The 19,827-nt window shown below is 35.6% G+C and overlaps 2 protein-coding genes across 5 annotated transcripts in view; both read left to right on the top strand.

The window, feature by feature from the left end:
- The window catches only part of ANKUB1 (ankyrin repeat and ubiquitin domain containing 1), a 31,448-nt gene extending 28,682 nt beyond the window's left edge, over positions 1–2,766 (top strand). Inside the window, exon 6 of the mRNA XM_031449163.2 lies at positions 432–2,766. Coding sequence (XP_031305023.1) covers positions 432–561 — 130 coding nt within the window. The 3' untranslated portion in view covers positions 562–2,766. The remainder of the gene's footprint in view (positions 1–431) is intronic.
- Positions 2,767–6,013: 3,247 nt separating this feature from the next.
- COMMD2 (COMM domain containing 2) overlaps positions 6,014–19,827 on the top strand; it is a 49,501-nt gene continuing 35,687 nt past the window's right edge. For 3 of the 4 annotated variants that reach the window (XM_064491890.1, XM_031449149.2, XM_031449143.2), the window contains exons 1-5: positions 6,014–6,139; positions 6,235–6,312; positions 6,965–7,047; positions 9,896–10,069; positions 14,764–14,974. In XM_064491890.1, the coding sequence (XP_064347960.1) occupies positions 6,073–6,139; positions 6,235–6,312; positions 6,965–7,047; positions 9,896–10,069; positions 14,764–14,961 (600 nt within the window). In that variant the 5' untranslated portion in view covers positions 6,014–6,072 and the 3' untranslated portion in view covers positions 14,962–14,974. Of the gene's footprint in view, positions 6,140–6,234; positions 6,313–6,964; positions 7,048–9,895; positions 10,070–14,763 lie in introns of all 4 variants that reach the window. The other variant, XM_064491886.1, reaches the window with a different exon arrangement.

The raw sequence follows: 19,827 nt of genomic DNA, 5'->3' as shown, positions 1-19,827 counted from the left end.
AAAACATTGTTTCATTGCATTTTAGTTAAAGTCTATCAAAATATCTAGTATCATGTCCATGAAAAAAGTGTGTTTTTGGTGGGGAACAAGGAGAGGGAGAAGAGGTCAGGGACTATATGATGTATAGGGATGTTCGAGGGGGAACAGATTAAAAAAAAGAGTTTCAAACCAGAGAATTCTACGACACTGAGTGGCTTTCTGTTTCTAGTTGTGGGTGCTATATTTCTAGTCTTGCCTTGGGAAAACATCATCCCCACTGCTTCACAAAGAAGAGTGTTTTAGAAAGATTCCTTTTTCCTATTTTACAGCCTAACTCATATAACAAGGTAAACTAGCCACAGCTATAAAATCAACCTAAAGATTTCCATCATTTCAACTATAAATGGAGACAAAATTGGACCTCCTTGTAAACTACATCTTTTCTCTTGCAGTGCCTTTAAAGAGAAACGATGGCTTCAGCAGTTAAGAATAGCAACAGCCCTAGCCAAAAACAGCATTTCTCACCTGACTACCCAAGGAGGCCTGATGTCATGTGAAAATCTTCCGGAAATTGTGCTTTGAAAAGTCATGGCAACCTCAGTTTGAGCGAAGACTTGGTCAAATAAAACCTCTAGTTCTAATGCTAATATTTCTAATAAGTTCTAATGCTGGAATTTCTAATAATAATTCTAATACTACAACAGAATATTTAATATTTAATACCATGTTTTCTTGGACCCTACCACCCTAAGTGAAAATTTAGGGCATTTGTTTTTGTTTTGCTTTCCTGGGATTTGTTTTAAAATGCTGTTTGTTTTTTAAACCATGTGAATGTAGTACGTAGTAAAAAATTAATTTAAAAATTCTGTATGGAGAAAGTTCTTAGGAAACTTACAAATATCATCTAAGTCTACTACTGGTCTCAGACATCTTTTGAATTTCTTCTCAAACATTGCTTTCTATTTTTTTTAAATTGAGGTAGAGTTTACATACAGTGAATTGCAAAGATCTTAAACATAAGATTCAATGGCTTTGAATGTATACATCCATGTAACTAATATTCTGGTCAAGAAGTCAACACTTCCATTAGCCCAGAAAGTTCCTTCAAGCTTCTATCTAAGTCTATCCTAATCCCTGTAAGCAACCACTATTCTGATCTTTTAACTCCATGCATAACATTTCCCAATCAAAGGAATCACACAGTTGTTCACTTTCGTGTCTGGGTTATTTTGCTCAACTTAATCTTTTGAGATTAATCTACATTGTTGCATGTATTAGTAGTACATTCTTTTCTTTCCTTTTTTCTCTATGTAGTAATATCCCTTTTTTCATTCCTGATACTAGTATCTTTTGCCTCTCTATTTTTATTTTTGTCATGAATAGTCAGTATTGTAATAATTTTAACAATTTTACTAGTTTTATTCATTTTCTACAGTGAACTTATTTTTATTAATTAATTTAATTAATTATATATTTGCTTTCTAATTTGTTAATTTCTTTTTTTTTAATAGTTTCTACTTCTCTGACAAAATTCTTCATCTGTCATCTAATGTTTTGGACATTTTCTTCATAGCTACTTTAGAGTCCAGGTCTAATAATGCTAATATCTGTACCTCCTCCATACAGATCGTCCTCAGATCTTTTTTACTATTGAGTAATATTCCATTGTGTGGACACACCATAGTTCATCTATTCAAATGTATGTACATTTGGGTTGTCTCCAGTTTTGTGATATTGTGAATAAAGTTTCCTTAAACATTATTATAAAGGTCTTTTTCTGGACATATGCTTTCATTTCTTTTGTGCAAACACCTAGGGATAGTTAGATAATAGGGTAAATGTATATTTAACATTATAAAAAATTGACTAACAGTTCTCCAAAGTGGTATTACAATTTTATAATTACACCAAAGATATGCAAGTGTTCTGGTTGCTTTACATAATCACCAAAATTTGGTGTCTTTAGTACATTTGATTTTTAGTTATTCTGATGGGTTTGAAGTGATATCTCATTGTGGTTTTAATTTGCATTTCCTTGATGACTAGTAATTTTGAATGCTTTTTTGTGTGCTTATTGGCCATTTGTACATTTTCTCTGGTGAAGTGTCAATTCAAGTCTTTTGCCCATTGAAAAAACTGTGTTGTTTATCTTTTAATTACTGGTTTATTAGAGATTTTTATATACTCATGATACAAGTTATTTGTCAAATATGTGTATTGCAAATATTTTTTCCCAGTCTATGGCTCTCTTTTTCATTTTATTATTGGTGTCTTTTGATGAATGAAAGTTTTAAACTTTGATGAAGTAAAACTTATCATTTTTTTCTTTTATGATTCATGCTTTCTGCTTCTTCTCTAAGAAATCTCTGACTACCCCAAAGTTGTGAAAATATTCTCATATGTTTTCTTCCAGATGTTTCAGTTTTAGTTCTTATGTTAGGTCTATAATTTATCCTGAATTAATTTTGTGTATGTGATAGGAGTTAAGAGTCAAAATTCTTTTTTGTCAGTTTATCAAATTATTCTAGTACAAGTTGTTGAAAAGATTTTCCTTTCCCCCATTGAATATCTTAGCACCTTTGTCAGAAATTAATTTACAATAATATGTATAGATCTATTTTCAGACTTTGTATTCTGTTCCACTGAACTATTCACTTTTCCTTATACTAATACTGCACTGTATTACTTGCTGTAGCTTTACAGTGGGTCTTGAAATCAGGTAGTATGAATACTGCAACTTTGTTCTTCTTTCTCCTAGTTTGTTTTGGCTATTCTCAGTCCTTTGCATTTACAAATAGATTATTAAATAAAGTTGTCATTCTCTATTTAAAAAGCCTGTTGGGATTTTGATTGGTCACAACTGACATCTTAATAATAATAAATCTTGTAATTCATGATATATTTCTCAATCCATGGTATATATCTCCATGTATGTAAGTCTTCCTTGGTTTCTCTCATCAATGTCTTTTAGATTTTAGTGTAGAGGTATTACAAGTCACTTGTCAAATGTTTTCTTAAATATTTTACATTTTTGATGCTATTTGCTAGAAAGATTTTAAAGACAGATTCTGTTACAATAGTCAGAGGCACCTAAAATCTAAAGCTCATTAAAAATATCTTTAGGTTTCTAGTTTGATACAATGGAGTTGGAGCACATATAAGGTTAATACAAAAGAAACTACAAAGATGATGCTAACGAGATGTTGTAAGGTGGCACGTATATAGGATCAGGTCATTGTAGAGCTGGTAAGAGAGGACAGTGCTGGAAGAGGGCACAGCAGAGATTTTTGTGGCACTAGTAACTTTCTCTTTCTTGATCTGGGTTAATAGGTGTGTTCAATTTGAGAAAATTCAATAGATTTTTTAAAAAATCTGTACCATTTTCTTATATGCATTTTATAATCCAATTGAAAAAGTTAACTAAAATAATGAAAAAAAATCTCAGGAGCTAATTCTTGCATTTGGTGCCAGCCTCAGACTCAGGAGAGGGCAGTTCACGTGAGTGATGGGTGTCACCATGCCACCTTCCCCTTGACAGTATGCTGAACTGAACTGCACTTCTTTGCAGGGATGATACTATTTCACGTATCATTGAGACACAACCAAAGAAATGCTTAGTGCAAAAGAAACAAGAAAAAAGGAAGGAAGGAAGGAAAGAAAGAAGGAAGGAAGGAAGGAAGGAAGGCTTGGTACAAAGATTCTGGGGCTGGAATGCCTAAGGAGAAAGGAATGTGGGAAATGTGAGGGAAAAGGAAGGTGGATGAGGCAGAGGATGATGAGGAGAGAATGTGAGGGGACGACTGATATGAAGCCTTGTTCCCTGCCAGGATTACCTGAAAAAATACAGAGTATTTATTCCTTCTTCATTTTAGCCCTACAAATAAGATAGCATGAAGTGACTTTAAAATCTTATATTCTTACAGTAATATATAGTTGTAAAGCATTAATATTGGCATAGACAGGATATTGTGAGGTATCTATTCTAAGCCTGAATCTTATTGAAATCAAAGTTAGTTGTCACCTTCTCTTTGCTTCCAGGAGATGTTGTTGATTTCTCATGGATTACAACTCATCACACCGTACTGAAATTACTTAACTGTCTCCTTCATTTTACTGTCATCTCCTAGAGGGCAAGGACAATTTTTTATTCCTCTCCAAATTGCCAAGGCATAGCATATGCCTGAACCTTTGAATAACTGCTCTATAAATATTCGTTGAATTAAATGAATGAATTTTAGGATGATCATGCAAACAGATTTCTCAATGATTTGTGCACATAAAACCTGCTCCTATAAAATATAAATGTTTCTGTTTACAAATCATTCAATTGCTTAATGCTAGTTTATCGTTTAATCTAACTATCATAATCAGTTTCTTAATAGGAATTTACTAATTCATCTGAGTATCATAGCAGCTCTGCATGGCACAGAAGGACAGTTATAATTAAAATATCCGCTTTACAAATGAAGAGGCTAAGTTTATAACATTTAAAAACAACTTGTTGGAGGCCCTACAGGTAGTAAGTGTCAGAGCCAGATCTGGAATCTAGGCTTTTGATTTTTCACTCAGGTAATTACCTCTAAACAACTACATGACATTTGGTAACAGAAAGTCACTCTATACAAGGGAGTTTTAACTCCCAGTCTGGTTTCCCCCAGTTATAACTTGGCTTTTTGACCACCCTTCCTTGACCATTCCATTCTATTTCTCCCTGTTCCCTACCTTCACTGCCCCGCGCCCCTTCAGGTCCTGAGATCACAGGGAAGAAATGCTATATCAGATTGGCATAATATTGTACCTATTTGTAAATTCATTCCAGCATTCCTTATTCCTTATATAGTGGACATTTTTTCAATAATGTATGAATAAAAACTTCTTCAGAAAATGCCATTTTTGTTGATTTGCAACTTATAGTCTAAGCAAAAATTGTGCTCTCTCTGCAAATGCTGCTTCAAGACCTAGCTAACAAGTTTAAGGACTTGTGCTCTTCTGTGTCCCAGAGGCTATTTCAATTTCAGTCAGATGTGAGGGATGAGGTTGACACAGAGAGCAGAGGTGAAAAACTCTTTCAATTTTCACTTGGAGACTTGGAGCATAGAAAGTTGTCTCGATCCCTACATATAACAATAGATGTGAAGTCTTTCTCTGCCTCTCTCTCTTTCACCGCACCCCTCCTCCTCCACCACCATGAATGTAAGATTTGAAGAGTCGTATTCCTATCAATCAGCAATTCTGTAGTCTCTCATATTTGAACCAGAGAAGGTAAGAAGAGCATGTTGAAAAGGAACCAAATTCTCAAACTGCTCTCAACACATAAAAATAAAGACATTGTTCTGAACCCTGCAAGCATCGGTCATTGTCATCTTCATCATCATCTTTATCCTAATTTATAATCACTCACAGAACTTGTTACAAATCTTCAGCTTTAAGCCTGCTGTGTAGAATGATGGGTTTTGGAGCAGATGATCAAGGGATGACCTTCCTCTTCCAGCTCTGTCACTGGCTTGTAACGTAATCTTTGGAGCTTCGATTCTTCATCTGTACAAACGATGACCCACGCTGTTCAAACGACCCATCTGTACGAACGATATCATGGCAGTTGAGCGCATTAAATGAGATAAATCAAGTAAGATAGCATATAGAAAAGCTCTGTGCAAGCTAATAGCTTTATAAAAGTTACTTTCAGTTGCTTAACCTCTCAGTTTCCTTATCTTTAATGGTAACAATAACGGTACTTACCTCACAGGGTTCTTGTGAATAAGTTAATATGTTAAATACAAGAGCCGTTCCTGGCATAGTGCTTAACACAGTTAGCTATTTATATTATTAATGTAAGCGCCACAAACGGGCGTGTCGATATTTAAATTTTTCATCTTCCACAGAGCATAGCGTGTTACGCCCACATCTGACTTGCGAACTCGGTCTTCTGACCCCAGCATGCACAGCGGAACGCGTTTGAGTGAGGACGGCGGTAGGCCGGAACCCAAAGCTTGAGACGCTGAGGCGCCGGATCCTCTTTACGCTTGGACACAGGCCCCGGAAGTGGCGAGGGCGGGGTCAGCGCTGCCGGGTGAGATCAGCGGCCCAGCAAAGATGCTGCTGGACCTGTCGGAGGAGCATAAGGAGCACCTGGCCTTCCTGCCGCAAGTGGACAGCGCGGGTCAGGGGCCGCGGCGGCGGAGGGTGGTGGTCTGCGGTCTGGGGAGGGGGTCGGAGGAGCGCTTGGCGCTCATGGTCTCCTGGCTTCCGTTGCAGTGGTCGCCGAGTTTGGGCGAATTGCGGTGGAGTTCCTGAGACGAGGCTCGAACCCCAAGATCTACGAAGGCGCTGCCAGTAAGATGGGGAGAGGCGCAGCCCCGCCAACTGCGTGGGGAAGGGCGGGCCATTCTCTGTCGCCCTGGAAAGGGTTATTGCGATTCTAAGGGTCTTACTCGCATTGTGGCAGAATAAAACCAGAAGCGCTCTTCAGTCAGGGCGTAAATCCTGCTGTCCTCTAAGTATTGTGAGTTTTTTTTAAAGCTTGTTTTAAGTTGATTTTCCCACGTGTATCATCTGCCAGAGACATGATGCTTAAATGCACCCAAGTGTGTAGAATAGATGGGTGAACCATAAATATGCAAGTGTTTAGTTATTATTAGTTCAGACTAATGTTGTACTTTTGCTTAGGTATTTTACCCCCGGGACGGACGAGGGGTGGTTTTTGACATTGACCTTTCTGCCAGGCTTGAAGCAGCTGCCCTCTCAAAGAAGGACCGTACCCCTGATATTGTCTCCAGGGGTCTGCATTTTGTAGAAAAGGTTATGTGGTGGGAAATACTGAAGGCATTTGGCTGGGAGTGGAGAATGAACAAGAGGCTGTTACCAACTCATTAGTTTTTATTGCAATGTTTGAAAACATGGAATAATGGGTAATATTTATTCTTAAGAGTTTGAATAAAAGAAAAAATGCCACATAATTTATTTGCTCATTTTCCCTCTTTTTCAGGAAAACTCAGTGTGAGTAGTGACACAGTCCAACATGGTGTGGAAGGATTAATATACCTCCTCACTGAAAGCTCAAAGCTCATGGTAAGGGCTTTTGTGCACTGTTTTGTATTACTGGGACCGTATAAATGTTCAGTATACTCTACATCAGTCCAGGCAGGATTTGCTTATTTCAATAATGTTATTATTGGATTATAATTGGTTTAGGGAAGCCCTGCCTAAACAATTTGACTATAATGTGATGCTGGTGTGAATACCTCTTATTAGGATAAATTAGAATTGCCTCTAATTCTGCATGTTATTTAAGCATCTACTATAGTATGTATCCTAAGAGAAGGGAGAATGAAATGATTTAATTTCTGTATATTAGCAGTATCTGGCTTGTTGGAGAATAGGAGAGAAAACTGGGCATTTTTGCAATTCTTTTTATACTTTAATAAAGTATTTTTTTCCTCTTTTTTTAAGTTATGATTTTCCCCTTAATACTAGCTGAGGGATCTTTTACCAGTCTTTGTTTCTGTATGCTCTTGATAGAAAAAAATGTTTGAAAAATTACAACTGGCTACATGGGGTGGACTTAATTTACATATTATCCCTTCTAGTATTTCTCATACTTGCCTTTTTGTGTGGGTCACATGTGACCCTTGTTAACATTCCTGATTCCTACCTCAAAGCTATTGAATCAGGCTTTCCAGGGGAGGGGCTTGAGAATTAATATTTTTTGAAGGTGCTTCAGATGATTCTTAAGATCAGGTAAACTTGAGAAACTACACTAGATTCTCATCATTTTGATAGTGAATTCTAAGTCTGGAAGTGATAAAAGATGCACTGTGGCTTACCTGAGTTATGACATTTTCAACCTAAAAATTAGATTGAGTGGTTATGAACAACTGCATAGAAATATTTTTTATAGATCCCTTTTGTCAGGCTTCCTAAAATGTTACACATACAGGTGGTCCATAACAAATGCCTTGTCCCATAAATCCATGTTCCATTAATTGATATGAGGAACTCATTTTTTGCGGCCCTAAGTGATCCTTTCTGACCCTGTCCAGAGCTTTCGAAGCAGCTCCCCTCCTGAGAATGGATCTCTAACTTCCTGTTCTTCAGTTGAATCCTCTGGTAGACCACTTGGTGTGATTGGTCAACTAACCTAACCTGCCTGGCCCCAAGGACTATAAGCTCCTCCATGAAGGCAATGAGCCCATTTGTTTTGTTCAGCTCTGTCTCCTTAGCACAGTACCTATCCGATAAGAGGATCTCAGAAAATATTTGTTGAAGGGATAAAATCCCCAAGCCTATGCTATTATAAACGAGCCACAAAGATGACCTTCATTGTCTGATCTCACGTGGTAGCACAGAAACAAGTCTAAGGACATTAATAAACTTGGAAAAAAAAAAGGGTGGTGTGCAGAAATTAGAAAAGAGCAAGGGAAGTAGAGTGTTAAAGTGGCTGAGGTGAATACAATGAAAGGGAGAGGAACGAAGAGAAAAACTGTACTTTCTCTACCTTTTTATCCCCTCCCCACTTCAGTCATCCAACAAGAAAGTAAAAGCAAGGCTGCTGTTGGCAGCTTCCTTTTAACCTAACAAGGGTCAGTGCTATGTTAGGACTGCTTGGTTCCCAATAACACCATCCCATTGGATAGCCAAAAACTGTCCCCTTGCCCTTCTCTCCCACTTCATTTCCTGGCCAAATATATGATTTCTCTGTGTCCAGTCAGCATCTGAGTATCCTACAAGGATTCACCCAAACCAGAAGCCCTCATTCTCTCACTAAGGCTTTTTTTTTTTCAAACCTTTTGACCCCGTTTGCCTATTTCTGCCACCTCCTACCCGCTGCTTCTGGCAACCACCTCTCTGTTCTCTGTTTCCATGAGTTTGGTGGTTTTGTTTTTATTTTTGTTTTTAGTTGTGACATGTAAGAGAGATCATACAGTATTTGTCTTTCTCTGTCTGGTTTAATTCATCTAGCATAATACCCTCAAGGCCCATCCATGTTGTTTCAAATGGCAAGATTTCATTCCTTTTTATGGCTAAGTAATATTCCATTGTGTATATATACCACAATTTCTATGTCTGTTCATCTATCAGTCGATACTTTGTTTCCGTATCTTAGCCATTGAAAATAGTTCTGCAGTGACCATGGGTGAGCATGCATCTTTTCAAGTTTCTGTTTTTGTTTTCTTTGGATAAATACCCAGAAATGGAATTGCTAGATTACATGGTGGTTCTATTTTTCATTTTTGAGGAACCTCTATAGTGCTTTCCATAGTGGCTACACCAATTTACATTCCCACCAACAGTGTACAAGAGTTCCCTCTTTTCCACATCCCTACCAACACTTGTTGTTTATTGTCTTTTTGATAATAGCCATTCCAACAGGTGTGCAGTGTTATGTCATTGTGGTTTTGATTTGCATTTCCCTGATGATTAATGATGTTGAGCATCTTTTCATGTGCCTATTGGCCATCTCTGTGTGTTCTTTGGAAAATGTCTATTCAGATCTTCTGCCCATTATTTAATGGGATTCGTTTTTTTGTTATTGTTGTTTTGCTGTTGAGTGGTATGAGTTCTTTATATTTGTTGGATATTAACCCTTTATCAGATATATGATTTGCAAATATTTTCTCTCATTCAGCAGGTAGCCTTTTTATTTTGTTCATGCTTTCCTTTGCTGTGCAGAAGCTTTTTAATTTGAAGTAGTCCCACTTGTTTATTTCTGGATTTGTTGCTTATTTTTACTTTTATGTATCACAAATTCAGAATTTGGAATAGTGGGCAAGGGTTGCCTTTAACTAAGGAGTGTTGTTTCTTTTAGCAGACAAAAAAGGATTAGGGGATATCATATTTTTTTGTGTATATCAAGTATTTCAGCATTTACTAGACAAAAATAAATTTTGATGTTCCATCAAACTTGATTCACTTTTAGATTTCTGAACTGGATTTCCAAGACTCCGTCTTTGTTCTGGGATTCTCTGAAGAATTGAACAAATTATTGCTTCAGCTTTATCTGGACAACAGAAAGGAGATCAGAACTATTCTGAGTGAATTGGCACCAGACCTTCCCAGTTACCACAGCCTTGAATGGAGACTAGATGTACAGGTGTGACTTTTCTTTTTTTTAACCTGACATAGAGTATCAGGTTTATTTTTCATTTATGTCCTCAGATTTGTCTTTGCCACCTTAACCAAACTATGGTTTGAAACTTTAGTTTTTTAATATTCATTTTTAGACCATTTCACAAATAGTTCATTTTCTTTTTTCTTTTCTCATTTTCTTATTTTTTTAATGTATTCACTTTGATTTAATTCGTGAAGTTTGTAAGAAAAAGCTTATTTTAGAAAAGGAGATAGTTATCCATATTTTTAAAGTGGTGCTTAGCTTTTTAAAAACTTTTTTGTGTAAATAAAACACATCTGTAAGAAAGTACACAGGTTAGTGTACAGCCCAATGAATTACCATATGGTGAAAACAGCCATGAAACCAACACTTCTCCATGACCAGTACCTGAGAGCATTCTCCTTGCCTCCTACCAATTACTTCCCTTATCCTCCTTTTCAGAGGTGACCAGCATCCTGACTTCTAATGTGCAGATTAGTGTTTCTGGCTCTTTAACTTTCTATATATAGAATGATTCGTAAACATTTTTCTGTGACTTCTTTTACACAACATGATTTTTGTGAGATTCAGTTGTTTTTAAAGCCACATAAATAACCAAAAGGGAGTATTCAGATTATTGCATGCAGTCCTTTATCAAGCAGTGACAGATAAGTTAATAGTGTTTATTGAATGTCATCCATTCACTGACTAGAGCTGTGCTAAATGCTTTGGGACACAAAAGAAATGTAAGACGCTTTCTCAGCTGGAAATGATGTTATCTGGTTAGGGGTATTAGATGTTCTTAAAATAACTGGTAATTAAAGATAGTTATGAAATAAGGTTCTGGAGAGTAAAAAAGAATATAATTGTATAAATGAAGGTACAACTGAGTATTTTGGAAAAGCTATAGCTCAGGTGGTTCAGTGTCCACTTGCACGATCAGAAAAGCTTCAAGAAAAGGAAGTAAAATTTCAGAAAGATGAGTGGTTAGAGAAAACCAGGGTAATATTCTTGACAGAGGAGACAGCATAAGTTGTAAAGGCCCACATGGATATGGGATTGAACAAATGAATACGTGGTATAGCACCTTAGTTCCCAAACTTGACTGCACATTTGAATGACCTGGGAGCTTTAAAAAGTTCTGATGTTATGTTCTACTCCAGAGGCTCTGGTTTATCGATATGGAATTTGGCCTGGGTGTAAGGACTTTTAAAATCTCCTCTGTCACCCAGGTAATTCTAATGTGCAGTAAAGTTTGTAAACTGCTATAATACTGGATTTGAATGGTCCAAATAGGTTATAGAAGTTCAGTTAGAGGAGTTTAGCAGTTATGATCCAATGTGTTGAGTGCTTGAAAATATATATATATATATATATATAAACACAGGAGATGATATAAACCAGATTATAGGCTCCATGAGGGCAGGTACTGTATCTTATTCACTACTGTGTCCCCAAGACAGTGCCTGACACATAATAGGCATTCAGTGCTAAATATAAATTGGTGGGGAGGGGGTGGTGGCAACTTCTTAAATTGTTTATCAGATATTTCTTGTACACCTGTCATGTGCCAAGCAATGTAGATACAGCAGAAACTTGACACAGTTTATGCTCTTGGAGACCTCCTAAGTGGCAAATCCTGTGGGGCTGGCAGGGAGGAGGTGATCACTATGGTTAAACCTTTTTATTTAGGCCCTCTCATAATAAGTAGGTGGAGGAGCCTAGGGGATGGTCATTTCATGAAGTTCAGCAGTCATTTATCTTATACGTCTCTTGTATGGCGGTATCTCCTGACTTTTGTGGTCCAGTAGCCCTTAGAGGTTCTTTTTTTGGCTTTATTGATTTGTTTAGAGTTTTTCCATTATTAAGACATTTTTAGAAGTTAGAAACTTAAGCAACTGAATTTTCTAAAATTAAACTGGAAAGCTCATTTGCCCAGTGAAATGGGTTTGAATTTCCGTGTTACTGCAAAGACTGATACAGTGTAATGCTGAGAGTATACTGAGTGAATATTGCCTCATGTGGTGAAATGCATTTAAGGGCTAAAAAAGCTACTCAGAGAACTAATTGATTTCCTGAGCTCGTTAGTTGAAATATTACAAGAGATTTTTAACTATAGTGGATTTTCTGCTTAAGGCAGGAAGACTTGTCAGATGAAGACCAGATAAGTGGCTAAGAAACTAGTAACAGACTATAGAACCTTTCATTTTTGAGTAACTGATTCATCTCATGGAGACTGGTAAGTGAATAGACAGTTACCATCGAATTATTGTGCAGTTGCTTATGGGAAATAAATTAATCATTATATTTTAGTTTCTTTTTTAATTAAAACAATTTTTTTGGTGGGAAGGTAATTAGGTATTTATTTATTTGTGATGGAGGTTCTGGGGATTGAACCCACAACCTCATGCATGCTAAGCACACGCTCGATCACTGAGCTATACCCTCCTTCCAGTAGTTTAGTTTCTAACAGAAACATTTCCCATACTTCATAAATTGCCAATGCAAGTAATGCCCTTGTTAATAGCATCAGTGAATTGAATGCATCTGAGACTGATGCAGGAGAATGTTACCTTTGAGGCTGACCCATTTAAAGTTGTTGCTGTTATTTTTACAGGGAGAAGGACAGAGTTTCATCCCCATTAAAAATAAGTCCATGTCAAGAGTTTTGTGGGCTGCTATTCTTTATCCTGTAGTAATGTGATTCAGATTTTTTTCTGAAGAGAAATTAGGCATAATTATATCTCAGTAGGTATTTGTAAGGGTTGTTATATAATCTTCAGACATTTTAAAGAATGGTATAGATACTAATCTGTAAAGGTTATTAAGTTAAATATCATGTTGTCTAAAACTTAGAGATTAAATTTTGAGTGACCTTTAGTCTTTCAACAAAAAATTTATGGCTTAATTACACAGGTAGATGCATTTGGTATCTGTCAGTGCAGCTATTAAAAAAAAAACTATAAACAGTGCATAATTGAAGAAGCAGTATTTTTAGTCATCATATTTATAGTTTGCATACCTGTCTTCTCTAGAGGCTTCTGTACTAGAGAGATGATCTTAAAAGTACTTAACAAGTACTTATTTTATGTTTGGGGACTAGCTCACCCAAAGGGATTGACCTATTATTTCCAAATTATTTTGAAACATTCCATTTCAGCCTTGGATCTGTATCTTGGGTTCTTTTGGAAGCCTAGATCACCTAGAATTAATTGGAAAAAGTTATTAGTCTGAATATTCTATGTTGTAGTACTCAAATAATCCTGAAATCTCAGGTTTAGATTCGTTATTCACCTGGGAATCTCTTCAAGTTGGCTTCTTGTCCTTCTGATGTGACTACAGTAGTTTTAAATAACAGTCTTGCTTTCTCGTGTAACAAGGTGTTTCAGGCTCATCATGTACAATTCCTGTCCCAGACCTCTGATCAGCTATTACTTCGAGGAGGTCCTGATTCCTTTTAAGAGGGAATGGTCTTTAGAGAACATGATCTGGTGCTAGAATTAAACACCATCGCTTCCAAGTTGGTTATTGTTTCTAGTGGTTTTTTTTTTTTCTTTTTAAAATTGTCAATAGTGTTTATTTTTTTAATTTTGAAATATATAATGCAGACAAAAGATTATAGCTTAAATAACAATAATAAAACAAGTACCCATTGCCAAGCTTAAGAAATAGAGCAAAACCAGTACCTTTGAATCACTCTCCCCGAGTTACAATCCCCTTCCAGCTCCATAGGGATAACCATTATCCTGAATTTTCTATTCATCTTTTCTTTATATATATTTTTAACATAAATTTTTTCACTAAACTGTATGTTTTTAGATTTTCATGTATTCTGAAGCTTGCTTTTTTGATTGAACATTTGCTTTTTAGATTTATTCATGACAACTTATTTTGCTGTAGTTCATTTCTTTTCACTGTCATTTAGTGAGCGTTTCATTGTATGAATGTTCTCAATTTATCCATTCTGTTGTTAGAGAATATTTGAGATATGTCTAACTTTTGGCTCTTGGAAACAAATACTATTATGAATATGTGTATATGTGTCAGAGTTTAAGGTATACACCTAGGAGTGGAATTGCTGACTTTCCAGAATGATTCTCTCATCACTCTCAGCAGCAGTGGATGAGAGTTTTCATTACTGTCACTTTACAGTACTCCATGTAGACAGGTTTCTAATTCTTGCCAGTCTGATAAATAGTACTTTATGATTTTATTGGCCACTTTCCTGATTTCTAGTAAAGTTGGACATATTTTCCAATGTTTATTTGTGTTACTTCTGCAAAATGTTTGTGTAGGTCTTCTGCACAATTTTCTCTTGGTTTTGTTGGCTTTTCTTATTAAATTAGAGCAGTTCATACATTCTTGATACTCACTTTTTTTGGTTGTATATGTTACAAAATAATCTCAGTTTGCAGCTTTAAATTATTAAAATTTTAATAATTTTAATGTAGTTAAATTTATCGGGTTTTTCTTTATGTTTTGTATGTTTAATATCACATTTAGAAAATGCTTCCATACTGTAAGGTTACATATACATTCTAATTTCTTTTTCCTTTCCAAAATTTTAAAGTTTACTTTTCATTTTGAAGTCTGATTCATGTGAAATTTTATTTTTTATATATAGTATAATGTAATAATTATACGTTCAGCATGCTTAATAAGTAGTTGTTATACTCTTAATTCCATTTAAAATCAAGCTTGCAAGCAGAAGCCTCAGGCAGCAGATTAAACCATCAGTGACTATAAAGCTGCACCTTAATCAGAATGGAGATCACAACACCCAAGTTCTGCAGACAGACCCAGCCACCCTGCTCCATTTGGTTCAGCAGCTGGAACAAGCATTGGAGGAAATGAAAACAAACCACTGCAGAAGAGTTGTGCGCAATATCAAGTAGTCCCAGTTTTAAGGTTTGAATCACTTGTGAATTGATAATATATAAGATACTTTTCAAAATTAATTTTTTATGAATTGATAGTGATAAATACATAGAGATTTCGTAAAAATTTCTTTTCCCACGTTAAGACATTGAAGTCATGATCAAAAGCTAAGCAGAGTTCCTTTCCTGGTGCTAAATGTGGTCGGCTTCTTGACAATCAAGATATATTTTATATTTTCAATGTGTGAATAGGATTGAATCAACTGGAAGTGAATCTATACTCTTTAAATCCTCTGTATACATAAATGACTATCCTTTTTTTTGATGCTTCTTTTGACTACTTACTTTATTATTTTCCTCCTTATTGACCTAAAATTGAAAATAAAATTCATAATGTAATACTATTACTATTCAGAATATTTCTAGACAGTTTAATGTTTTTGAACTTTAAAAGCACTCCATGATATTAATAGCCACAGAATAGTTAAAAGTGAATATGAATTTTTTTAAATGCTATATTGTTTAGGCAGTTCATGCATTTTTCTTTGCATATGAAGATAGTTAAGTACTTACCATATTGCTTAAGTTTAAGTTGTCATGGCTAATAAGCTTAAATAGTACTCAGATTTTTGTGACTGTATTGCATTTTATCAAGGACTACTTTTTTTCCCTAATACCCAAAGCATCTAAGAGAAAGTATAAAGAGGGCAAAGAGAGGCCATGTTTACTACATTCCAAGCAAATATCCCTTCTTCCTTACAAACTTGATTTTTGTTTTCTTTTGTCTTTTAGTAAGTAACTAAGCTATTAGCCTGAAACACTCAGATTCTGATGTGTCGGTTCAGCCTCATGGAGTTCAAGGACACAGGGAAACTTAAGGAGACAGGGATGCTTTTAAAGAGTAGCAGACTTAAAGAGAAAAATCATATGGAAGTGTGGAAATTGGGGTTCAGTCTTTTTTTTTTAAGTATGTTTTGAAATTTATTTTTCAACCATTTAAAAATAATAATATTTTTTGTTAACATTTGATACAGGTGGTGGTTTCATATAAGCCTCTTATTTTTAGAATTTTTTGTGAATTTGGAATATTTGACAATTATAAATAAAATTATTAGGTAGAATGCTTTAAAATGCATTTTTTAAAAATTTTGTTTTATTGAGTTATAGTCGAGGTTCAGTCTTAAATATCTATCCAAGGCCTTGACTCTGAGAATCTCATCCCACGGAGCAATCCGTGGAGACCTTTAGGAACATCAGACTCCAAGGTATATTCTAGGCTCTATCGGTGCTTTGCCTTCTAAGAATTAGAGATTTCCAGGTCAAAGTGACATCGTGTTTCTTCTTTCTCTTAAGAGAGAGCCTAGCAGGAAACAGGACAGTGGAAGAAAAGCACAATTGATGTTGCCAACCATTGTCCTCTGCAGGCATCTGAGCCACCTCTTCCCATAGGTATATATGTTCTGCAGTTGCAAAATAACTGTAATATCAGATATTAGCAAACCAAAATCAGATCATTTTTAATTACAGTGATAACTCAATTAATGAAGCTTTCATATTAACAACCTCACAAACAAAAGGAAACTTTATATATTACAGGAAATGGTTGAATATGTCATCAGCTTAAAAGCAACATGCCTGCCAAGCTTATATGATAAAAATAGCTCTGTGAGACTTCTGATTTGTCCACATTTGGTGAGAGATAAGCAGGGCTGACTCCAGCCAAGATTGAAATAATATCCCTGTGTCCTTGCAGGGCAGTCTTTCTTCTACCTCTGTCTCCACTCTTTCTTACCCCAAACAAAACAACAAAGCCTGTGTTAGTCCTTTTATTTGTATTAAACTCTCCTGGCCTTCTTTCTCCATAGTTCCATATTCTTTCTGATGTACTGCCTTCTTCACCTCTTTGGACCAGAGTGAGTTGAGAGCAGTCTTCTAACTTCCTTTTGAACCTGGGGCTCACCTTTTTTTGAGGTCATCTAATGAGCCTCTTCCTGTTCTTATTTGAACATTCCACACCCTGTGTGCCTTGTTTGTTTCATGGCCCATTTGATTTTTCTTGTAGCTTGTATATGAAGGTATTTTCTGCATATGCAGTCAGTATTCTGCTCTCCTATGGGACCAGGTTTCGTGATTCTAGGATTTGCCTTTCCATCAATAACTATCTCAATGTTTATTAAAACATTACGGATTATTAGTATGCTGATTTTTTGAAGGATTTGCTGATGCACATTTAGACTTAGGTGCCATATCCTTTATGTCTCAAATCCAGAATAGTAACATCTCATCTCTCAGAACAGAGCTGTGAATAAGGAATAATCAATATGTGTAATCACAAAGTCTGTATAAACTTCACCCACTGAGGGTCTCCTTTGTGTTTCACCAGATTCCGATAGGCTTGTTTTGTTACTGATGTTTCTAAACTTAGGCAAATATAAAGCAGCAAACTGGAAAGGTGGTAGGGATACCATAGGAAGAAAATATACTTCTTTGAAAACTGAAAATGAGAGCCTGATACTAAAGAAAGTTTGAAAAAATCATAAAGATTGTGTGTAAAGAATGCATGTGTGGGAGCCATTAAAATTTATAGCAGTATGTGGCCCTTTAAGGTATAAATGTACGAGAAAGTTAAGAGATCAGTCTTTGGAGGTGGACAGAAGGGTTTGAATTTAGGTTTTGTGGCTTCTTATGGGTCCTTGATAAATTCCCAAAGCCTTGTTTTCTTCATCTCTAAAATAAGAATAATGACACCTACCTCATTGGCTGATAGGGACTAAATAAAACCATGTATGTAGAGTGTTTAGCATAGTGTTGGGCTTTAGAAAATACTTGTGTAGACTGAGGATCTCATTATTTTGTAGCCTTGAGTTCAGTCTAATATACTCTATTAAACAGAGAAAATGTTGCCTGGTACTTTCTGGGTGGTAAGATTATAGCTGTTTCTTTTCCTTCTTAATTTCTGTAATGTGTTTGAATAACTCATAATATTAAAAAAATTTTTTGAAGTCTAAAAGAAGAAGAAAAAAGATCAGGGAATTTAAATACGTTTTTAGTAGGACTTGGATTGAAAATTTTAATTCTTAGAATGATACTCATATAGCTCTCCAGAAAACTCAGCTATTCAAAATGACTTAGTCCCCAAAGGACTCAGGTAGACAGTCTGAGGGTTTTACCTATAGGCTTGGTCAAGAGTCTTTTTTCTGCCTTTCTCCACACTAGTGAAAGAAGTATGGAAATCCGAAGACATTAGCTAAGCCAGGTCTCTTTTTCTAAGTAATATTATATTGAAATGGAGAATTATCTGTTGTTTTTTATCTCCAAAGGAAAACATATAATACTTCTTTGTAGTTTTTCACAGCCTTCACGGTAAGGAAGATCTGTCAGCTGCTGCATTAAAGTCTCCCTGCTATAATTTCCTCACTCTATTTTGTACTTGTTTTTTAAAATATATGTTTAAGTCCCTCTTTAGCTTACCCTTCCACAGTTTCCATAGTAATGGGTTACTCTCATCTCTTTTCCTTTCTTTCACTATGGTAGGAAATATTTTGGTAAAAAGGATATTGTATTACATTGCCTCTAGTTTAAATGTATTCATTTTTTAAAACCACCATGACTGTTATGTTTAAACCTAAATGCTTTCCTTAAAAAAACTAAACAAGCAAGCCCAGCTTCACCATTAATGTGGTTACTTCAGTGAGCTTTACAAACTTTGAAAGCAATGTTTCAATTAAAAGAACGTAAGAAGCCCATTATTTCTCAGCTTTGCAAAATAGTGTATTTTGTAGATGAGGAAACAATGATACACCTTATGGCACTAAAATATATATATTTAGTGATTTGATCGCTGAATAGTAGTGTTGGCTCTTTGTTCTGTGTTTATACAGGTCCAGTCCTCTCTGCCCAGGAACTCAAATGACTTAATTAAGTTTGAGAGCCTGGAGTCTATAAGATTCTACTTGCCATAATGGGGAAATAAAAGGAAGGTAATTTTATTTCCTTAGTGGGCCTAAAGGAGCATCAGGAATACAAATAATCCACATTAATACACTCTGAAACTTGGCTTCTACTCAGGTTGTTGCCATTTTAAACCCAAGTAACTTTTTATATGATAAATTTTTTATAATTATAATGTAAATTATGTGTGTTATCATTAGAAATATTGCTAATTATGTACTATCAGAGTGGGAGGCCAAACTCTTTTATTGCACTTGAACCTAAATTGATGTTTTTTTAGTTTCAAAGACTACAATTTTCATTTTCCTCTCCTGCAGTTATCGTGTCTTCTCTTGTAGACCAGTCTACTCAAGATCCAGCTAAAACGAGAGGAAACATAGAAAAGAGTTTCTGCCCTTTCTCACAAACCATATGAGATTTTTTAGCTCTTTTTTCCTTAATTTTTCTTGCTCTTTTCTCTTTTACTTTGACCTATAATCTACCCATTTATATGTGGCATTGTGTTGATAGGAAAAACAAAGCAAATTTTAAAACCTTTTATATCTCTTTTTTATAAGACCACTGACTCAGTTGTGTTAAATATTTATTAAATGCTTAGAGTGATCCATGTTGTGTGTGGAACAAAGGATAAAGTCCTAAAGTTTAGAGTGCTCTAAGGCCATTCCAGCTTTGAAAATAATTTAATTCGTAAACTCATCAGGCTGCAGAAGGGAATATCCTAAGAGGGCTGTTCTGAAGAAGGGAAATTCCTTTGGGCTGCTGTCTGTTGGAAGCACTTTTTCTTGAAACTCCATGTTCTTTTGGAAGGTAAATGGCTTGAGCTGTAGAAATGTGCAGAGGAAAGGCTAGATCACGACAGAACTGTGAAATACTTGGATAGGGTTTGGATGGCAGAAATTATCTTTACTCCTTTTCCATTGAAGAGGTGTTCCC

This window comes from Camelus dromedarius, chromosome 2 (assembly GCF_036321535.1).
Source record: "Camelus dromedarius isolate mCamDro1 chromosome 2, mCamDro1.pat, whole genome shotgun sequence".
NCBI classification, from domain to species: Eukaryota; Metazoa; Chordata; class Mammalia; order Artiodactyla; family Camelidae; genus Camelus; species Camelus dromedarius.
Note: the sequence above shows the minus strand (reverse complement) of the source record. Positions and strands in the feature narration are given on the sequence as shown.